The sequence below is a fragment of the Mycteria americana genome, chromosome 2, assembly GCF_035582795.1.
Source record: "Mycteria americana isolate JAX WOST 10 ecotype Jacksonville Zoo and Gardens chromosome 2, USCA_MyAme_1.0, whole genome shotgun sequence".
Taxonomy (NCBI): Eukaryota; Metazoa; Chordata; class Aves; order Ciconiiformes; family Ciconiidae; genus Mycteria; species Mycteria americana.
Genome location: NC_134366.1, coordinates 3189591 through 3210048, shown reverse-complemented (window position 1 = coordinate 3210048; position 20458 = coordinate 3189591). Strand labels below are relative to the sequence as shown.

General features: G+C 46.4%; 1 protein-coding gene across 1 annotated transcript in view; it reads right to left on the bottom strand.

Annotated features, from left to right (window-relative positions):
• Positions 1 to 20004, bottom strand: part of WNT3A (Wnt family member 3A) — an 88397-nt gene extending 68393 nt beyond the window's left edge. Inside the window, exon 1 of the mRNA XM_075495495.1 lies at positions 19934 to 20004. Coding sequence (XP_075351610.1) covers positions 19934 to 20004 — 71 coding nt within the window. The remainder of the gene's footprint in view (positions 1 to 19933) is intronic.
• Positions 20005 to 20458: the final 454 nt, after the last annotated feature.

Below are 20458 nucleotides of genomic sequence, written 5' to 3'. Positions count from 1 at the left end.
CAGTTCACAGACCGAGACACATACATGTAGATGTCTGCATACAAAAATGTCCAATAGGGCTAATTCTGGCTTTCCTGAATCCACCGTATTTTGCAATTAAACCTTATCTATCCTGGACTGCAGGGGTCCCCAGTCACCTCTGGGACCAAGCTCTCAGTATTTATAAGCAAGCCCTAGACACATGGACCAGTGTTATGCTAAAGAGCTGAGCTCGCTACTCCCACTATTCCCTCTGACTTCCTAAGCAATGCATATGTGTGGATTGCGCTGTACTGACAAATGAAAGAGTTTTTTTAAAAGCTAGTTGAAACACAATGCAAAGAGCAGGAAATAAGTGAAGGGAAAGGTGTTCAGACATTGTGAAGTTACAGGAAAGTAGATGAATGTTTCAATTCGAGAAGAATGAGGTCAATTTTGTTTAAATTTTGCAAAGCTGAAACTTTGCATTTACTTACAAATTCAAATGTTATCACTTTTGCCATAACAGTAAGAATGGGATAGTCATCATTAAAAAAACTGCCATGAGATTTTGAAGGTCAGTGGAGACCAGACCCATACTCTGCAAAGCCACATTAGTTGCAATGACATATCTCATTTGTTCAGGATGTTCTGAGGAAATCTCCCCATTTCCAGGTTGCCTCATCTGAATGCACATCCACAAAAGCCTAATGAAATGCTGAGGTTTATGCTTAAGAAATCAGTCTGGAGACAGAGACTTTCTCACTGTAGAGGTTTGAAGCAAAGCAAGAAGGAAGCTTCCAGAGATTCACAGCTTGGTTAAAAACTTCCCTGGAGTCAGGGTTTGCTATAGTGTTAGCACAATTAGACTTTGCCAAGACGTGTAGGTACTAGTAAGCTTCTCAAGCCATAACACTGTGCAAGCAGCTTCCGTAGCTTCCTCAGCCACAATGACCTCATATTTCATCTCTGCACTGTAATACCGTTGGTGTGATATTTGTCAGCTGCAGTCCGCATCCTCTAGGCTATAGAGCTGTGCCAGTTCACACCATTTCAGCTTTAAACAGGTTCTCAAGGCTGCAGGACTTCAACAGATTTGCAAAAAACTCTTGATTCACCAGGACTTAAATCTCATGCATGCTCATGGCAGAAACCAATGTTCATGCCAAAGCTGGTCACCTGGAATAGAGTTCATCTCATCTCTCTGTAGCCACCTAAAAGTTAGGAATCCAGTTAATGATATCACCTAGGCCTCCTCTGTCCTCATAACAGAGAGATCAAGGCCTCAGAAGAGCAAGTTGCTCCGTCCTAAGATAGATGTCTAAGATAGATGAGCTGAATTGCCTTCTGGGGGAGTCAGTTGCTACAAAAGGAGCCTACATGAAAGCCATAAACTAGATGTTTAATTTTTAGATGGCAGAAGCTTGCGAAGATTAATCCTACCCTTCTTGTGAGCCATATACACACACACACAAAAATTAACAGCGAGTTTGGAGGGAGAGGTTTTTAAATCACCTTTCAGCACGGTTAGCACGCACTGTTGGCAACTCAGCTTAATATTGCTAGAAAACATTGTCAAAGTTATACTGAGCCATTGGCCAGTCACAAACCATCAGCTGCCCTCTGAAGGGTGCAGTGATGAAAAATTGCTTCTATTTTCTCTACAAAGATCTTTGTGTCCCCATTGCAGCCATAAATGGATTAGCACGTTGCACACCAGGCTGGTAACAATGCTCCAGTCCTATAGAAAAATGTGAATTAGCAGACCTGAGGCCAGTAACCCTTTCGTAGAGTGGCCAGAACCAGCTGCTCCTGAAGAAAATGTAAGTACCCTGCACAGGACATTTGTGGAACATTGTTTCCTTGCATGAATCTTATTCTGGTCTTCAATAGCCAGATATCACCTTAAGCCCAGAACTAAAAGCCCCAAAATACTTGTTGTCATTAACTATGTCAATCCTGGATATTTATAATATCGCTGTAAATATTGCCTTGAAAAATTCTATTGAAAAATCCTCTTGAACCTTGTTAAGTTTTTGGCCTGATTAACATCCTGTTGTTCTCCCCAAAGCTAAAAACTGGCAGCTTCTGCTTCTACCTCAGGACAGAATATAAAACTCACTTTCCATGGGAAGGGAGGTAATTTTAATTTCTTTCTGAAGCCTTTTTGGTATTTGGAGGAGATCTGCTTTCCCATTGAGTTTTCATTTTTTAATGGAAAGCTTTTTCTTTCTCCTGAAGTAACTCTGCAAAGCAGTATCTACTTCAGTTTGTTTATGCGCTTAAATTGGAAGAGTTGTGCTCTTTGCACCAGAGAGGATTTGGGCCTTTTATCTCCAGGCAAAATGACCAAGGAAGGTCAAGGATCTGACAAACACTTAAGGCTTCTCATCAGCCACTCTTAAAATAGGGATAAAAACGTTCCAGACACCAACTGGCATCACATCAATGACGTTTGTTGGGTGTTCAGGCACTCAGTCATACCTCACAACTTTAGCTGTCTAAAAGGTAGGTGTTTAGGTTGTTTCTAGAGTGGATGGAGAAAGATAGGCAACTCCAGACAGTGACTCATCACATCCACTAAAAAGATACCTATCTCAGGAAGGATGAATCGCCTTCAGAAGATGCCCATCTTTCTAGAAGGAGGTAAGATGATTAGCTCAGATAGTTAAGCATTACATGGCTAAAGTTAAGTGAGTGAATTCCATCCAGAGTTCTGTTAGGGGAGTGTGCTGTGACCCAACAGAGTACAGATACAACTCCTCGTATGCTTGGAAACAGAAGGTGTCCTCAAACTTTCTGAGAAAGCCCTGTTTTCAAAACAGAGCTGTCCCAGGTTGGTGGAACACTTCCTCAAGGATGAATTGAATCTTCCCAATCTAACTTGAAAGGAGATGCCTCAAGATAGCTTGAGTCAGCCAGTCTTTGGGATCATCATGAGACAAGGTCCCACCCCATAAGCAAGCGGGGTTTTTTTGACTGGAACATTGAGTCCAGTTCCTGGAACATTTTAAAGGCTTTTTCCCTTGTTCAGTCACTTGGGCTCATACACAGTTACGCTCAGCCTGCTTCTAGGCAAAGTTGCTTATCTCTGCAACCCTGGAAGACTCCCAGACCAGTATGCCAAGAAATGAAATCCAGGTCTTCTGTTCAGAGCTGCTACCTTCCTTTGTGGCCATTTCCCAGGCCTATGGGAAGTGCATGAAAAAGCGCTGAGCACCCAGTGACCTCAAGGCAACCTGCAAGCACTGCTCATCTCAAAACCACACCACTTTTTCTCCAATGGCTAAATAGTGTTTTATGTGCCTAACTTCGTATCTCCACATGTTTAAACCTCTTCAGGGCTCAGGGGCTGGCTGTGAGAAATGGGAATATTAACATTATGTCAGTGCCCAGAAGGTCTCTGAGTACGAGGCAGGCAAAACTTGTGAGGCGTCAGTAGACTATCTGCCCATGTTGGCTAAAGCTGGCCACAAGGATCTCAAGTGGAACTGTTCTCTGCCAAAACAGTGCAGTGGAGTCAAGCTCAGCAAATCATTTCTGGCAAACCAAAAATGCACTAAAATAATTATAATTGGAAATGTAGAAATGGCAGGTTTGGGTTTTTTGTAAAACAGAAGAGTTTGATTTTTTTCAGGATGGATTCTCAAAGGTACTGAGGTTAGAGGCACAGACCCAAGTTACCGGGAGTCAAACCAGGGTGTGAGCCATGTGAACACTCATGTGAACATTCTTACCCCCTGGTATTTATGAACCATCTTGTATTTATTGCAGGGTAAGAGCATTCACACGGGCAGTTACCACAGAAAAACTGGCATCTTATTAGTTCACACCCTAACTTACCTCGTGGTAATTTGTTCATGTGCCCATCCCCTAAGGTGCCATTCCCAAAGTGAAGTTAGAGGACGCAATGTCCCCTTTATACTCATAGTCAGCAACTCAGTGGTTAGGGCACTTACCCATGGTATGGGAAAATGAGCTTCATAAGTTTCCTCTGCTTGATTTGAAGCAGGGTTTTGAACCCAAGTTTCTCAAATCTCAGTAGCATACCCTAGCCAACAGATTATGCTGTTCCACAGAACTACCAAATCAATTATTCACATTGATTGAGTCTTGGCCAACACTGGGGATTCAGCCAGAAACCTCTGGAGCTCAGAGCAGAAGCGTTCAACTTAACACCCATCGTATCTGAGACCTGGGATAGGTAGTATATGGATGGATTTTGCAAGTGCTGAAGCCCATTAGGACACACACAAAAGTTCTGCAATTCTGCCTTTGCATGCCCCAAAACCCCATCCAGCTCCTAGCCAAGTTTTGCTGCATGTTGTCAGATATATACAAGCCTTAACTGGGTTCCTTCTCTCTCCTGCAATGGGATAGGAGATGGGACTGAGATATGCCTGTAATTTACATACATTATTACTGTATGTCCCTGATAGCATGTATAATAATGTGCTATGTATCAGCCCAACACAGGAAAGACTCTCCCTGCTCTCGGGCTTGATCTCAACCTGTGTGACCCAGCTTGGTGCCTGTGCATAGAAAATGAACAGAACTGCCCAGATATTTCAGGATAAACACAAAGCTCAGCAGCACTTTCCTGGCCCAGAATCAAAGTATGAAGCAACTTGCAGGATCAAGACCTAAAGGAGCTCAGAGTCTAAGACACGAGACAAAGAGATTGCTCCAAAGTGTGTTAAAGTCAAGGGAAGATTTCCCTTGAGTTCGACCTGTCTTTGGAGTAGAAGCTAAAGCTAAGGAGAGGGATATGTGCATATACCTATCTATGCATATACATACATATACATAGGCATATGTATTATATAAGTATATAACTATCTTCCTTCATAATAGGTACCAAAGAATCCTCAAAGTAATTGTTAACTGGACTTTTCTAGGAGATGTCACTGGGAGCTGCTAACGCCAATCCACCAGGGAAGTGGGTGCATTTCTTTCCGCTCCAGCACAAAACACAAGCTGGCCATTCTCACAAACCCTTCATCACTCTCATTGACTCTATCTCATGACCTTCTACCAAAATGCCTGCAATGCACAGTTGTGCTGTCGGGTGCCTACCAGGTGAGGAACACAATGGTATTTGTCCCGGTATGGGAGACAAACTGTGGCTGGGAAGCATGGACCTTCCAAGAACTGAGCCCTCCATCCTCCGTGAACCTAATGAGAAGGTTCACTCACTTCATCTCTTCCTCAGTCTTACGATGCAATATGTCTATCAAGAGATTCATAGCATGGTCCACTTCATCCATGTTTTCCTTCCTCCCACAAATCACGTAGCCAGAATGAGAAGGAAGGAGGAAGAAACAGAAGATGAATGGATGAAAAAAAAAAAAAAAGAGCAAGGAATTATTCTGTGGGCACTAAAATTCGTGAGCACTGACTTCTCTGTCCTTCTGTCTGCATTTATGATGTCCAGGGAACATTGCACGCACATGCATATGCATGCACACACGCAGGCATGCTTACTCACATGCACACGTGCACACACACACATATGCACACATACTGCAGCCTCTCCCTCTGAGAGGGCACGGGTCACATCTCTCCTCTACTTAACTGCACATTTTTGTGAGACTTGTGGGTACTCAACATCTTTGAGAACCTCTGCCGAATGAAGCTCATTAGGGAAATAGGTTCAAATGTCATTCGAGGGACAAACAGGCAAGCAGCAGGATTGCTTAAGCCTTGGTTCATGCAGAAACCAGCTGCAAGAGATGCAGTAGAGGAGCAAGGTGTCTGAGAGCTCTTCCATGAGTCCATCCCTGTCCCCAGCCTGCCAGCCCCTCTGGGGCCACAAAGCGCATGCCCTGAAGGACATCAGTCCCTTTGCACAAGCTCTCCCCTTACAATTAAAGGTCTGCATTTAAAACACACTTTGGAAGGGCTTGAATTTCACAGAGAAGGGGGGCAACACTGGCTGAAAATTACACAAATTACACCTGAGCTGTCTCCATCTATTCTCTCCTAATATTAAAGTTTAACTTAGCATAGTAGTGCCTAAGGCCAAGTTCATGCCTAACTTAGCACCCAGGCAGTTTTAATAGCAAAACCTATGTAGCAACCTGAAATTTAGGCAGTTTAGAGGGATGTTCACATCACTTCTCTCACTCTTCCATTATATTGTTGCCACCATATTCTTCTGGCATCAGAGAAAATCCCAGGCATCTTTCCTGACATCTTTAAGATCAAGGAAATTTCAGATAAGCCAAACTCTTCCTTATTCACAGTAACAGAAACAGTCTGGGAATTTGAGGACTAGACAGCACAAGTGTGTGAATAAATTTGTACAGATCTTATCACCAAGGTCAGCAGAACCAGACAGGGGAAGACAATGTGAGTTGGTGTCTCTTGCCACGGTGATTTCAGAATTGTGTTTGGCCTTGAGGGTGGTCTCTGTCATGGTACCTCCACTTGGCAGATCATTACTGGTTACAAAAACCAGTCCAAATGCCTACCTCTTTGACGAATGATGCTTCTGCAAGAGCACCTTTCTTGAATCAGCCTTTGTGTTGTAGGCTAGCACCACAGAAAACCAAAAAGGATAGACTTTTGAAGAAATACAAATTCCTTGTCCATGGGGTCCCACAGCTCTGGGCAGGATGAGCCTAAGGATTTGGGCATGATGGAGTTAGAGCATTTGACCTAACATTGTTCATCCAGAAGTCAGGCACCCAGCTAGTCATCTTGGTTCTCCTGATCACCAACATAGAGAGATGAGCTGCTACAGAGAGAGTCATTGCATCCAAAGATTGGCATCGAAGATAGATCTGATGAGTCACAGTGAGGAAGTGTCAGTCTTCATTCATTGACTAGAAAAGGAGCTTAGATGACTACCACAGATGAGATGTCCAGCTCTGAGATGGAGTATAACGAACCCTGCTCAGCACAGCTGCAGTGCTTAAACATTACGCATGCCTCTACAGTAGAGTGAACAAACCTAAACTCTTCACTCATGGTCTCTATTGTACTGACTCACATGTATCCAGCTGCCCTGGCTCGTATCCTCACCCCAGTGGGGTTTTTTTGAAACAGTAAGTCAAACATAACTCCAGCACAGCTTTTCCTCCTGTACCTGAGGCTCTGCTCAGTGACCCCGTACTGTACATGGAAATGGGATGCATGCAGCCTGCCTCTGCCAGAGACTGTAGGAAACTGTCTTGTTTTCCAGCTTTCTGATTCTCATCTGTCCAGGTCACCAAGCTGTTTGTTTAAGCTTGTGGAGGGCAGAGAAGGGATATGACCAGATGTCCCATGTCCTAAGGATGTGCTTTAGCCCCTGACTTATCTTTTTCCCCTGGTTTATCACAGAGTCTGCAATTCATTAGATAGCCAAGGTCTTGCATATTGCCTACCACCCTTCTTGTACTAGAGATGGACAAAACTGGGCTCTTGCATGCAAGAATCCAAACAAGAGCCTGTACTGCCCTATTTCTGGAGCTTGGGTGCAGGACAGAATTTCTGAATTTATTCTGTCTGAGTACCAGTATCAGAGGCAACAGGAGCCACCACTAGCTTCACTGTTGGTGGCAGACACCACCACTGTACCTGTGGCTGTAGATACATGCTAGACTACATAACCCTTGAATTAGTTTCTTTATTACAGCTTGGAGACTCTTCTGGTAAACATGACAGTTGACTTGTAATTTTTTTAGTGGAGCTGTTAGAAAGCTGTACTGACAACACACTGCCTTGTACTATGACTGAGCTTGAACCTTTCGTTCACCAGGAGACTGAGACTACACATTGCGTCAGCAGGACAGATGGGCTCAATGTTCGTTTCTATCACAGACTTCCCATATGCCTGTGGGCAAGTTGCACCAAGGATTTCAGTGGCCACTGAATTAGCATTTCCCTGTCTGATTCCCAATCTTCTGCTAATGTGTCTTATCTATTCTCTTTCAACTCAGTTGCTTGCCCCATCTGTCTGGACCATATACTCTTTCAGGCAAAAACTAGTTCCCACTGTGCCCTTAGTTTTCTGTTGTAAGTGACTTCTGGGTTTTGCAATCAATCCACTAATATCCATGACCTGTCCTGTTAGAAAAAGGCAGTGATCCAGTAAGCTCCTTCCTTATCAAGCTGATATTCTTGTTAGTAATGACTCAGTGCTAACTACGTCTTATAGCCATTCCTTCTTCACAATTCTGATTTAGGTATATTTAATCCAGCCTGGGGCACATGGGGATGAATTCTGGATCGAATGATTTAATGATGGTAGAAGTTGTTACACCTATTATTGCAAACACGCAGTGGGATGCATCTCAACTAACCTAAGGTGCCTAATAGTTAGACAGCTAAATCTGTGCTGCTTAACTTCTGTTCTCTCTACGGCATGTGAGGAGAAATAAGCACTTCAATAAAAGCAACAGAGCTAATCCACTTTTCCTCACATTCAGAATGAGCTAAGGGTATTCATGGACCAGTCACTGCAATCCACTGACAAGGGGCAGCTCAATAAAATCAGTTAATTGATCAGGTTGCAGCAATGCAGTCAATAAGTCTACGGCATAAAGCAAGAATTATGTGTCTAGATAGCCTTGCACTTCACTTCTTCTGTCTTTTTCCACTTAGCCTCTTATTGTTTTGTCTGAGCACTTCCACCAGCAAATCTTTCCAGATGGTGACCAAATCACACCTCTGCTAATGCTGCAGCAAAACAGCTTTCAGGCCCTGGAGATCAGGCTGCCACTTTCTTTCTCTGTAGACTTATACTATTTGCAAATGGGAGCGTATCCAGGCCTTGAAAGAAATCAGCACACTTTGCTCAAGCCAGCTGGTGAATGGGCTAGGCTGGACTGAGCTTCCCAGTTCCTGGATCCCCCACTGCCAGAAAATAATAGACTATATCAACACACACTTCAAAACGCCTTTAGTCCATCTTCCTAGCATGTACACATCTTCAGAAGGGTACTGTTCTCAGAGCCTTCAGGATGGCTCTCCACCACCATTACAAAGCCAACCCACAAGGAGAGGCAGCACTCCTGTGGTATGCAGGATCAAATGAGGTACCCAGCTCTCCTGGTCTGGATCAGTAAGGCAAATTATTTCACGACAAATACGTCTGGACTGCTCTTCCCATGGAAGAATGTGCAAGAAATTGATACTTCATAAAAATTCCTTTCAAACACCCTTCCGAGATATGGGATTTTTGCTCAGCTCTTTTATACCTATGTGGAATGCAACACCAGGACTTCAAGTGATGGGTTTTTAAAGGTGATTTTGTCACTAAAGATGTAAAGCAATGCCCACCAGGATTTTCAAAAGGGTTTTCCAATGGAAGTATCCTCTGAGTATTCTACATGTCTAGGTACATCATTAAATGCCTAGATGCTCCTAGCCTTTAGGAGTGTATTCAAAGAAAAAAAAAAAAAAAGGCAGCTGGATTCATCTATCTAAAAGGATATCTTTGTCTGACCTAGTCATCCAGGATCCTCTTGCAGGCAATGGTGGGAAAACTGGCACAGCTGAAACGTGAATCATCTCATCCAAACGTAAATGTCTAACATATGTCAGATAAGTTGCATCCTATTTCTCACCAATAACTCTAAAAGACACTTGCCTAGAGACTGCTAAAGCTGCAAGATGATTCTTCCTCCAGAAGGGATAGGAATCAAACCTGCATCTCCCTAAAACCAGCATTAACCAGATTTTTATGCCTCTAAAGGAACTGTGGGTCTCCCAGTAAATTCTACAGATCTTATTTGATGCCCAGTGATGTTTCCCCAGTCTTCACCGGGCTTTGGATGGGGTCCTACCTGTTTAGCAAGAGCTTAGACTGTGCCAGTTCTTCCCGGCTACTGTAGGCTTGTAAAAAAATTGAAATACTCCCTTAAGTGTGTCCCTCAGCCTGCAAAGGATTTAGAGTTGCTTTCTGTCATGCCACACAACACTGTCTAGCAACAGGCTCTATTGTTGTTCTTCTGGGGGCAGAGGGACAAACTGAATGGTAGGCTTGGCAACTGTTCAAGGAGTTTCATTCTTGCCTTCCCACCCTTTAGTAAATATCTCTATTAGACAAGGTGCACTCTTTTGGAAGTGCTGTTTGGCTTCATTTCACAGGCTTGGCTATAGCAGAGATGGGCTCTGCCTTTTCTCACTGCTCTGTCCCACAATGTGGATTGTGTTGAATAACAGCAACTTCCTTGGGCGCCTGAATGTGCGTAAGTTCTGCCATAAAACTGCATCTTCCAAAAGAGATGTAGAGGAAATACAAACCTGTATTGATTTCAGAGAACTGAAAGTAAAACAAAGTCAGAGGAATTCTCCGAAATGCAGATACGACTCTTGCTTTAATAAGACTGACTCTGTCCTCTGCTGAGATAACTGTCATGACAGGGAAGCAAGAAGGCCATTTTATGTCTCTTTTTAAAAAGTTTTGAGATGAAGTTCTATTACAAGCTTGAGTCAATGACTTGTGGATGTGGTTGGCGGATGGTGGGAGACTCTGGATGTGTTTGAGGATAAGGAGCACTAGGAAGATGTATTTGTGCCCCAGAGTGTGCTGGATTAAAGGCAGGATTAAATATGTTACAGAGAAAGCTGCAAAACACTCAAACTGCTTAGGCTTTCAGCAGCTATGCTGAGACACGACAAAATATAAGTTAGCATGAATTTGCTGAGGAGAGGGGTGGCCTAGAGGTTTTTAGTACCCGCCTGGATGGCATGCACGTTCCTGCAATAGCATACCATGGCTGCACCCATTCCAATACACCAGTGAGCACTGTGCACCAAAGAGCTTGTTAAAATACAGGAAGAAGATGGAGAAAAAGTCCATGACTTGATTTTAGCCATGTGAAATTACGCCAGGCAATGGCAATTAGAAGTAGGGCTCATATTTTAACAGCTAGGAAATAAGCAAATGAGCAAACTCTCAAAGGGGATTCCCTGTCTTGGGTATAATCTGACTAAACCTGGATGACAGTGGTGGAGATGTCTCTGAGCTGGTTGCCTCAACTCCTCCATAGTCTCAGATGATTTAAGCAGTCAAACTCAGTCGAAGGACTGAGACATGAATTGCACCATAAGAAAGTAGCCATTTCTTCCCGTTAATGAAAGGAGCCAAGAGGACCTGGCTTAGATGGAGACATCTAAATTGCAGACACGTAATGGGTAAAATGAATTCCACCCCAAGGCTTCACTCAGTTGCTTGCAGATAGGCATCAAGTGCCACTGAGGTGCTCTCGAATTTTCTTGACCGGCCTCCATCTGCTGCTGAGAAAGGAGCATGCCATCAGTGGATTGTATACAATCCCTGCCAGGCCTCTGAGGACAACCAGGATGCCATCAAGCATCTTAACTGGAAGTAAAACCTATGCATGGGCTCCTGATGGGAACCTGGGCATCTTCATTTTTGGACTAGATGTCCTTCCTGGAAGACACGCTTAAACTGAACACTAGGATTGATGCACGGCAACCAGGAGAGTTTCCAAACCTGTGATAGACACGAGGCAAGGCCAGAAATGTGAGGGTCTACCATGATCTGAGCTCAAGGAACCCCTGAGACACTCTCTGAGCCTTCGAGGCAAACCTGCTCCAACAAACTTTGAGCCTACAGAGCCCCCGTGGAAGAGGAGAAATGCCCATCCCGACACCTGGGATGCCTTGCAAGTCCTGTGATGTGAGAAGGGAACCAGCCCACATGCTATGACGTGACCTTGTTGATGAAGCCTGAGAGTGTGCAAAGATGCATAAGAGAAAAGCATTTCACACCAATAGAGTGTGGAGGAATATCCATGTTGGAAAAGTGTAACAGCATCCCTGCTAAGAATTATCTCTCTACCAATATAAAGCATAACTGACTATTATTTACACCAGAACAGAAACCGTGATGAGGAGACCAAAGGCACCTTGAACTCCTTTGATGGCCCAGGCTCTAGAAATGCAAAGCGCTCTCTGGGTATCAGCAACATGCAAGTGGGAAGGGGACTGTGAATATGCGGGTGACAAACAAGGAAAAGAGACAAACAACTTCTTTGTGATGCACAACACTCCCCTGGTTTACAGGCTGTTTTTAAAAGCGGTGCCCTATGTTAGGAGTTCAGAATAAGAGAGTTAATGTATCAGTTCTTCTTCCCTTCCCTTGTTTTTTGCAAGCACCGGTAGAATTTGAAGTGAACTGATGAACTGATGAATTTTTACATGTTGTGCTATGATAACAGGACTTAAAGCAAAGCTTGCCACTTTTAAAGGGACAGGAGGGGTGAAAAAGCATTATGAATGGCCCAGGCTAGATGGAAACAGTTGGCATAGACAGTGTCAGGAGTGGCTTTTCTGCAAGACCAACCCTGGGCCTGATCCAGCAAAGCCCTGGTGGATACGTCATGGAAGGGCTCCTGCCCTTACAGACTTTCCCGAGTATTCATCTCCTTTCAGTATTAAGCCCCACTGAACTGTCTTGGCTTTTACGAACCCTGGGCCTTCATTTGGCTCTCGGTGGTGTCAGCAAAGCAGAGATGGGTTTAGCGAGACAGGGTGGGAACAGCTCTTGCTGCAGCCTTGGGGCTGTGCCCCATCCAGCCTTAGCTGAGCATCTGGCCAATACTTCTCCCCCTGCTATCTCCCCTTCCTTTCCGCTATATTTCAGTGGTTTTAACCAGCACCATCACCGCAGCACCTGCCACCACCTGACTGGGCAGAAAACACCAAGCTCCACATCACCAGAATACAGTGGGTGCCTATTCTGAGGCTAGAAAGCCCTTCTCCTTTGCAGCAATGGTCTCCAGACCTCCTGCACGCTCCACCTCCCCTCTTCCCAGCTGCACTCTTTGGCCCCACAAGGTTTCCTCTGGGATCCAGAGCAAGACCATAAGTCCAGTCCTGCTCCGGGAAGGAAACTTCAACATGGATGTTGGTGGGAGTAGGACCGGTCCATCCCGGCTTGCAGGAGGCCCTGCGGGTGAGACTGCACGCTCATCGCACAGCCAACTGCATCGTGCTGCATACAGCTCAGCTGTCCAAACCTAGCAACCCTGACTCAGGATTCCCCCTGTGACACACTTGTGCAATGCTTGTTAAGTGCTGTCATTATGCCCCGTAAAGCCCTTTGAAATGCGGCCGGCCTATCTGAATCATGCACTCGAGGAACACAAGCACAAATGCTGAGCAAGGGGGAAGCGGGCACATCAACCCATGGTTGTCCCATTGGGCTTTTCTTGCGCTCCCATACACGCAAAGCAAAAACATCTGCTCCTCGTGAGGTCTAGCACAGAACAGGCTCTTTCCCCTGGTGCTTTGCACCCGTGCTAAGCACTAGCGATGCAGGAAAAGGTGCAGAGACTAGTAGTCCCTGTCCAGAAAAAGCAGCAGCATTGCTGCAGGCCTGGAGTCGAGTTGGCTCATCCCAGTTGCAGGAGCCGGGATGCAAGCAGGAAAGGGATCCCATAGATTTGGGATGGAAACACCAGTGAGTCAGCCGCATTTCCCCGGGTGCAATCAGCAATCCTTGACTTTTCTTGCCTAGGAGAGACCACAGACTCACAGCGAAAGTCAAGGCTCCTCCAGCCTGACCCTTTAGAGGGAACAGTCAAAAAGTCTTTTTTGGCCAACAGAAAGCAGGGCTGTGGCCATCCCTCTGTTCCAACTACTCTGCCTACAGCAGGCCTAGCTGTAGAGCTGAGTCTGGAAAAAGAAATGCGATGGGCACAATTGAAATGGCTCATCCAGGTGGCTCAGGAGCTCAGAGGGGAGAACAGGACCCACCTATTTCATTAATGTCTACTGCTCCTGAGGCAGACACTTCTCCCTGCCCTGGTGCTGTGCACAATAGCACCCAAGGACATGGGGCCTGTGCAGAAAGGTCTTTACAGAGAAGAAAAGACCTGCCTTCCCTTGGTGAAGTGGACAACCAAGTGTCTCGGTGCTACACCCTGCCCTGCTGCAGGCTCATTGCAAGGTGCAGGGCAGGGTCTTTAAATTCTTCTGCCTCTGTTTACCCACCTGCAAAATAGGAATAAAAAACATCCTCTCCCTTCCTGCGCACATATCAGAGCTTAAGCCATGTTAGTAGGTGCTCAAAGGTTTTCAGGTGAGAAATCTTAGAGGTGTTCAAATGTCTGTAAAGGACATATTTTGCCTCTGGGGCTACCTGAAAAGGGCTGGGGAGGAAAGCAATTCACTTTTCCTTCTCTTAGTTAGGAAGGGCTTGCTTGTTTGAAGCCATGTGTTCGTTCAGTGCTTTGAATACCAAGTTGCTGGTTTTCAAGTTAACTTCTCTAATAAAGTCCTCTTAAAATTGAAAGAAAAAAAATCAACAATTATGTAGCAGGACAACACAATTTAATAAAATGAGTCTAAAATCTGAGTAGATGAGGGCTCCTCTTTAGCACACACTGTGCTCTCTGGGAGAGTCCCAGCCCTCCCCGTGTTTGAAACAGGAGCTTCTTGCTAAGACCTTGCAAAATTTTCAGTTCCTGCCACGCGAAAGGCTTCTTGTGTGATCTTGGTCCAGTCATTTAATCTCACCAGCACAGCTCATCCATGCCTGGACTATGTCAGGAGCAACATAAATACCATTAGAGTCTGTTTCTCCAGTCCCACCGTGAAAAAATGGAGATGGGAAAATATTTCCCTTACCCTTTGCGTGCTATACCCTGTGCATGGACCAGGCAAGGGCTGTTTCTTACCACTTACACCTACACAGCAAGATGGCCTCGACCCAGATGCCCTCTATCCCCATTGCTGCTTGGGTGCAAATCACCCATGCTGCGCTCCGGAAAATCCAAGCTGGTGGGTGAGTTATCTGAGAATAGACTAAAAACATCGTTCGGTGATTACACGCTGCCTGGCAAAACAGGGCCATGTAAGATACTGTTGTAACATAGATACATGTACATAAAGGCAATTCCCAAGCCTTGGGGCAAGGGTGGGAGAGGGCTGCACGTACAGGGATTGCACCGCGTACAGCTGAAATGCAGCCACCTCTGCAGAGCAGCGTGACAGCTGTTTAACATCCCACCGCAACCCGCTGCAGTGGGAGAGGAAACGAAGATGAATGCCATCGCCTCGGAAATGTCAAAATCCTCAACTCCGGCTAATCGAGCAGAGGAGAAGTGGGTAGATGCAATTCATATTTCCGAGCTCTAGAGATTGCTTTAGGAGCTCTGGTGCCAACGCACATGGCTCACGCTGTCCCTTGGGTGACCTTCCACGGCTCTGCCTCCCTTCTGGCTAACGAGGGATGATCATCTCTCACTTAACACGGTTGCTCTCTGCCAAACCTAAGCTTTGCTTTCTCAAGTGCGGAGCCTGCCAAGACTCAGCTTGGTTCTCCAGGATTTGCAACAAAAGAAGAATTGGGTTTCTCATGGGATCCAGAACCTGGCCTGGCTTTCACCCACCCTCGTGCAAATTTGGGGCTGTTCCACCCACCCTGAGGGGGACAGATCCCAGGAGAGACCTGAACCAGGTCACAAGCCAGGACTTCACCCGTGCACTGCTTTTGTTGAGGTGATGCCATCAAACTCTGACAGGGACATGTTCAGGTGTTGCACCTGCGTATTGCTGGAGTAATGCCACCGGGTTACCTGTTACCTGTTGGCAAGGCTCCCTCCCACCCTGCTCCCATGCACTTACATTTCCTGAATCGCAAAAAACCAGAGATGGAAAGATCTTTCAGATCACTTTCTCCAACCCTCATGGGCTGTAAAGTGGCTACTGCAGGACATCACGGGCTTTGGCCAGCTTCACCCTACATGGATGATTCAACCAATAGAGCTTCTGTGACCAGTCTTGGGGAATAAGCAATAAGAAGCTAAGAGCAAACACGGGTCCCAGCCAGGAAAATATTCCTAACACACATCCTTCACGTCCACTTTCCAAATACCATCCTGGCATCTCTGATAACACTGCATTCACGCTGCCGCTAGTGGTTATGGCTCATCTCCTTGCCCAGTTCGTTATGGGGCTGATCTCATCCCACCCCACTTAGGCTGTGATACAGGTGTTACAGAGAGCAGGAGAGGAGACAGCAGCTCCACCACGACCAGCGGAACAGAGGAAGGCTGCCTAAAGCCATGCCACCAGATGAGGTCCCAGCCAGTGCCTATCTCCTCCCACGAGACGTCCTCTTCCAGTCCCTCTCCAGGCACACGCTTTAACCACCCGCATCCCTCAGCATGCACCAAGCTGCCTCGTACCGCAGGAAGAACGACATTTGAGATGCCGGCTGGCATGTTTCTCCCGTGGTGCAGAGGTCTGTCTGTACTGCTATTCAACCCAGAGATCCTCTCCCGTGATCATCTCCCCTAGTACCAGGCTCCTGGGCTACAGGAGGTTAAGATCCCCAGCACTGAAGCTCTGTGTTAATTTTTATTGCTGGTTTTTTTCCTCCTGAACCAAACCCTTCTCCTTTCTGAATCATTTCTGCACTCTGGCTGTCCTCAGACCTAGTCAGGCCTCATGCCACTAATTAAAAAATAAAATAAAGTGCTTTTTCCATTCCATGTGCAGTCAGCCAGTCAGCCAAGGCAGTGCAAGTTAGCTGGAAAAAGTTTTAAGTTTGTTCGTGCTGCTACTGTGATTCTGCATGGATGCCAGACCCCCACAGGACAGGGGACAGGTTACATGTCATCCTCCCCCACCCATGAATTCTGCTTCTGAATTTCCTAAGTCTTCCTTCACCCACTCCAGTCTCTTCCTTTTTAAAAAAAAAAAAAACAACCAAAAAATGAACAGTACTAACATTTAAAAAAAAAAAAAAACCCACACATTTTGCTCTTAATCTGGCCCCCTGGGTGTGGAAGAGCCTGTTGCTGCTACCAGTAGCTCCTTTAGGTTGAAGAGCGCAATGCTGCGCTGCGTTGGAAAAGATCCCGTGGGGTTACTGTGCCACAATAAATCACACCAGCACGCCCCTAAAAACTTGTCACATCAGTCCCAATGGGACCCGGTGCCCTCTTCTTTTATTATTTTTAAACCATTATTTTTAAAGCCTATTTCATCCCTCTCTGTAAATACATTATTTGGGAATTTTCTGGGTTTAAGAAGCTCCTGTAGCTTCCCCCCCCCCCCCCCATCACTGAAAGGACGTGGACGGAGTGCGAGAGCATCACTGCTCCGAGGGATCTTTTCCCTTTTGCTCCACTGAATTTTTTCCGAAGGTACCACGCATCTGGGTCTGTGCAGGGGCCACCAGCACTGCATTGCCCGATTTTAAATAGGTGCCCCTATGCCACGGTGGGAAGCGCAATTTAAACAGCTCAGCCAAGTCAGGAGCTCTATTTAGAGGTAGACAGAAATTACAGTAACAGACACATGCCCACTTGCTCTCCCTGACAAATATATACTTGACGTTTCCCCTAATTTCTTTCCTTTGGGAGAATAATTAACCAAAACCTCCAGGAGAGTGTCATTTCTCAGTCCCTGCTTTTGCTCAAATTGTCTTGAAGCTGAAAGCAGTGTAAGTATCCATAGCTCTGTGTGCTTTAGGATGAGTTTACGCTTTAATTAGAAACTATTATTGGGGGGGGGGGGGGAGGGCATGATTTGGGGATGGTAAATTACAGATTTTCTGCCCTAAGCAGTCAAGTCGCTGTGAGCTAATAGAGGGGAGGCTTTAAGCAGAGATGGTTGAGATGAGGTGTTTGTTGCTTGCACTACCAGACTCAAAAAATTCCTGGCCCTCTCTGCAGTCCTTTTAAAAAAAGAAAAACAACAACCCCCCCCAAAAGAAAGAAAAGAACAAAATTAAATTAAAACAAAATAAAGAAGCACCATCGATTTGCTAAGTCAGCTGAATTGGAAGCAGGCTGTCCTTGACTGGGAGAAAAGAAACTGCACTCCCGGTATTGGGATGTGCACGGGTGTGTCTGGGGGACCCCTGTGCCACCCTCCAGCCCCCGACTCTCCCGTCTCCAGGGCTGTCCCCCAACTCCAGCCATGGGGGTGGCCATGGGTTTATATCTTGCTTGAGGATAAATAAAGAAGGGAAAGGGTGGTGTATGGGGGGGGGGGGGGGGGGGGGGGGATTTAGGCAGCCAATGTAACAGCACCCGTCCTCTCCTCCGACTCCCCCACCTCAATGAAAACCTCCTTTGCATTTCCATGGCCTAAGGGGGCTTGCTCTCTTTGAGCAAGAAACGTCTAAAACCGCTGCTTGGCACCGGGGAAGGATGGAAGGGGGGGGGGGGGGGGGGGGGAGAAACCACCCCCAAAAAACCAAAGAGTCGCCGCTGCGGTCCCCCTGCACACACCTGATGCCTCGGCTTGGAAAGAGACCTCCTGCCCCGCTTTCCACCGCCTCCTTCCCTGCCTTTTTTCCCCCGCCAGCCGCCTCTCCCGCACCGCCGGGAGGCGGGAGCGGGGAGCGGGGCTGCGGGCTCGCCGCGGCGGGGACGGGGGGACGGGGACGGGGACGCGGCCGCTCTGCCCTCCTCTCCCCTCGGTGGGTGACAAGGGAATATTTATGTTGGTATTAGAGGAATGCGTTTCCTTCTCCAATCAGGAATGCAACCGGAGTTTCTAATTATAAGTTAGATGGTGGCTGGGAATAAAAGATTGCTTTTTAATGACTCCCGTCCAGGTGCTCTTTCTGCCTGTCTTCCCAAGAACACATTTGCATTTTATTGCTTTTCTCCCATCCCAACGAATTCCCTGCTTTCAGACATACCTGAAATAGTTGGAGAGGCTGCCTTCAACACCCTCACCTCTGCACCGCCGGGCAGCGCGGCCGCGGGCGGGAGGTTCCGCGGCCGCGGCCCCCGTTCGTCTCCGCCCGCCGCGGATCGCACCTGAGCCCCACTAACGCCCCTCGTCAGATGGGGGGAGGCAGAGATTAAATGCACTTTAAAAAATTAATTATTATTATTATTATTATTATGAGCTTTTTTTTTTTTTTGGACGCTTCTGAGTTATTTACAGCACCGCCCCGGGTGCAGAACAGCCCCTGCTCCGCGCTGCGGCCGCGCAGCCCGCCTACCCTTCCGCGGGCGCGGGGCTGGCGGTTCCCTCTACCCGGATAGCTCCGCACCCGCGTAGCCGGCGGCGGAACGCGGAACCCCACCGGTTTGCCTGCGCCTCCGTGCCCCGCGCAACCCGGCGCGGTTCTGCTCCTCCGCGCTTCCTACGCGCTCGCCCGCCAACTGCCTGCAGAGCAGGAGCCTTCCTGCGCTGGGGCTGCCCTGAGCCCAATTACCTCCGCGGGGTAATTAGAGCAGATCTTGCAGTTACATGCCTTGCCCAGCACCATTTGCTTTTTGTGGGGGAGAGAGAGAAAAGGCTCTTAAAGGCGTAGGGTGCAAAGCGCGGAAGAAAAAGGAGCTGCGGGCCGGGAAGAAGAAAAAGTGCCTTATCCCGGGGGAAGGGGGGTGCGCAGGTCCCCGCCGATCTTGCGCGGGGCAGCTCCGCGGCAGCGCCGGGCACATCTCCCCCAGCCCCGTCTCTGCTCCCTAATCTGCCTTTCCATACCCAGCCCAGGTTGTTCAGCCTCCTCTTACCTCCTTTCTCTTTCTTTCCTCCCCCCCCCCCCCCCTTTTTTTTTTCTTTCCCCCTAAATATTCCTTAAAGCGAAGGGGGGAAAAAAAAAATTAATGTTTTCATCCTTTCCCCCCCTTCCTTCCACCTGACTGGCTCGAAATCACCTTGAAATGCTCATGTCAACTTGTATCATTATCTCTTTAATTCAGGCAGCGCCTTTTGTTCTTCACAGAAGAGGATCAAAGCACTTAAAAAAAAAAAAAGTAACTTTCCGATGGCTCTCGCTCGCTCTCTCTCTTTTACAGTAGGAGAAGGAGAGATCAGGTATAACCCAGTCAAAATAAACAAAGTGAATGCATAAATAAAAGAGGTGAAATGCAGGTTCTAAGAACTTGCTGGCGCTGGAACAATCCCACCTCTTTAGCTGAGTGGCAACGAAAGGAGAATTTCAAGTCATCTTAAGCGCAGGAGTTGCAGAGAAAACAGAGGAGGGGAAAAATAAATGAAAATGAGAGAAAAAAAAAAAAAGAAGAAGAATAAAACTTACCACCAGATTGGGTAACTTGACAGAGCCTGACTCAACCCACAAAGAAACAGGAAATATCCAAAAGAGGCCATTGATGAAAAGTTGTCTTTCTTTTTTTTTTTTTTTTAACCAGAGTTGCCAAAAACCTTCCTTTCTTCTGAGGCAGGATGATTATTTTAATAATAATAATAATAACAATAATTTAAAAAAAAAAAGTCAAATGAAGTGAACTCAACCCGACCAGGTAAATCCTCTCTTGCTTCCTCTACTACTCTCAAGGAAAAAAAAAATCTCAGAGAGGTAAAAAACTCTTCTCTCAGCCAAGACACTGAAGGCAAATATTAAAAAAAAAAAAAAAAAAAGTTTGAAGTAGCTCTCTTAAAAAGGACCCAATCAGCACTTATTGCCAAAGGGAGAATTCTGATGCTTTGGCTTGTTCTGTCAATCAGGAGCGCGAAGTCAGGAATGAGCTAATTGCAAGGAGATAGTGTTTTAATACTCATTAGGGGGCACGTTGGCCCACAAGGCAAGGGATAAAATGTAGTT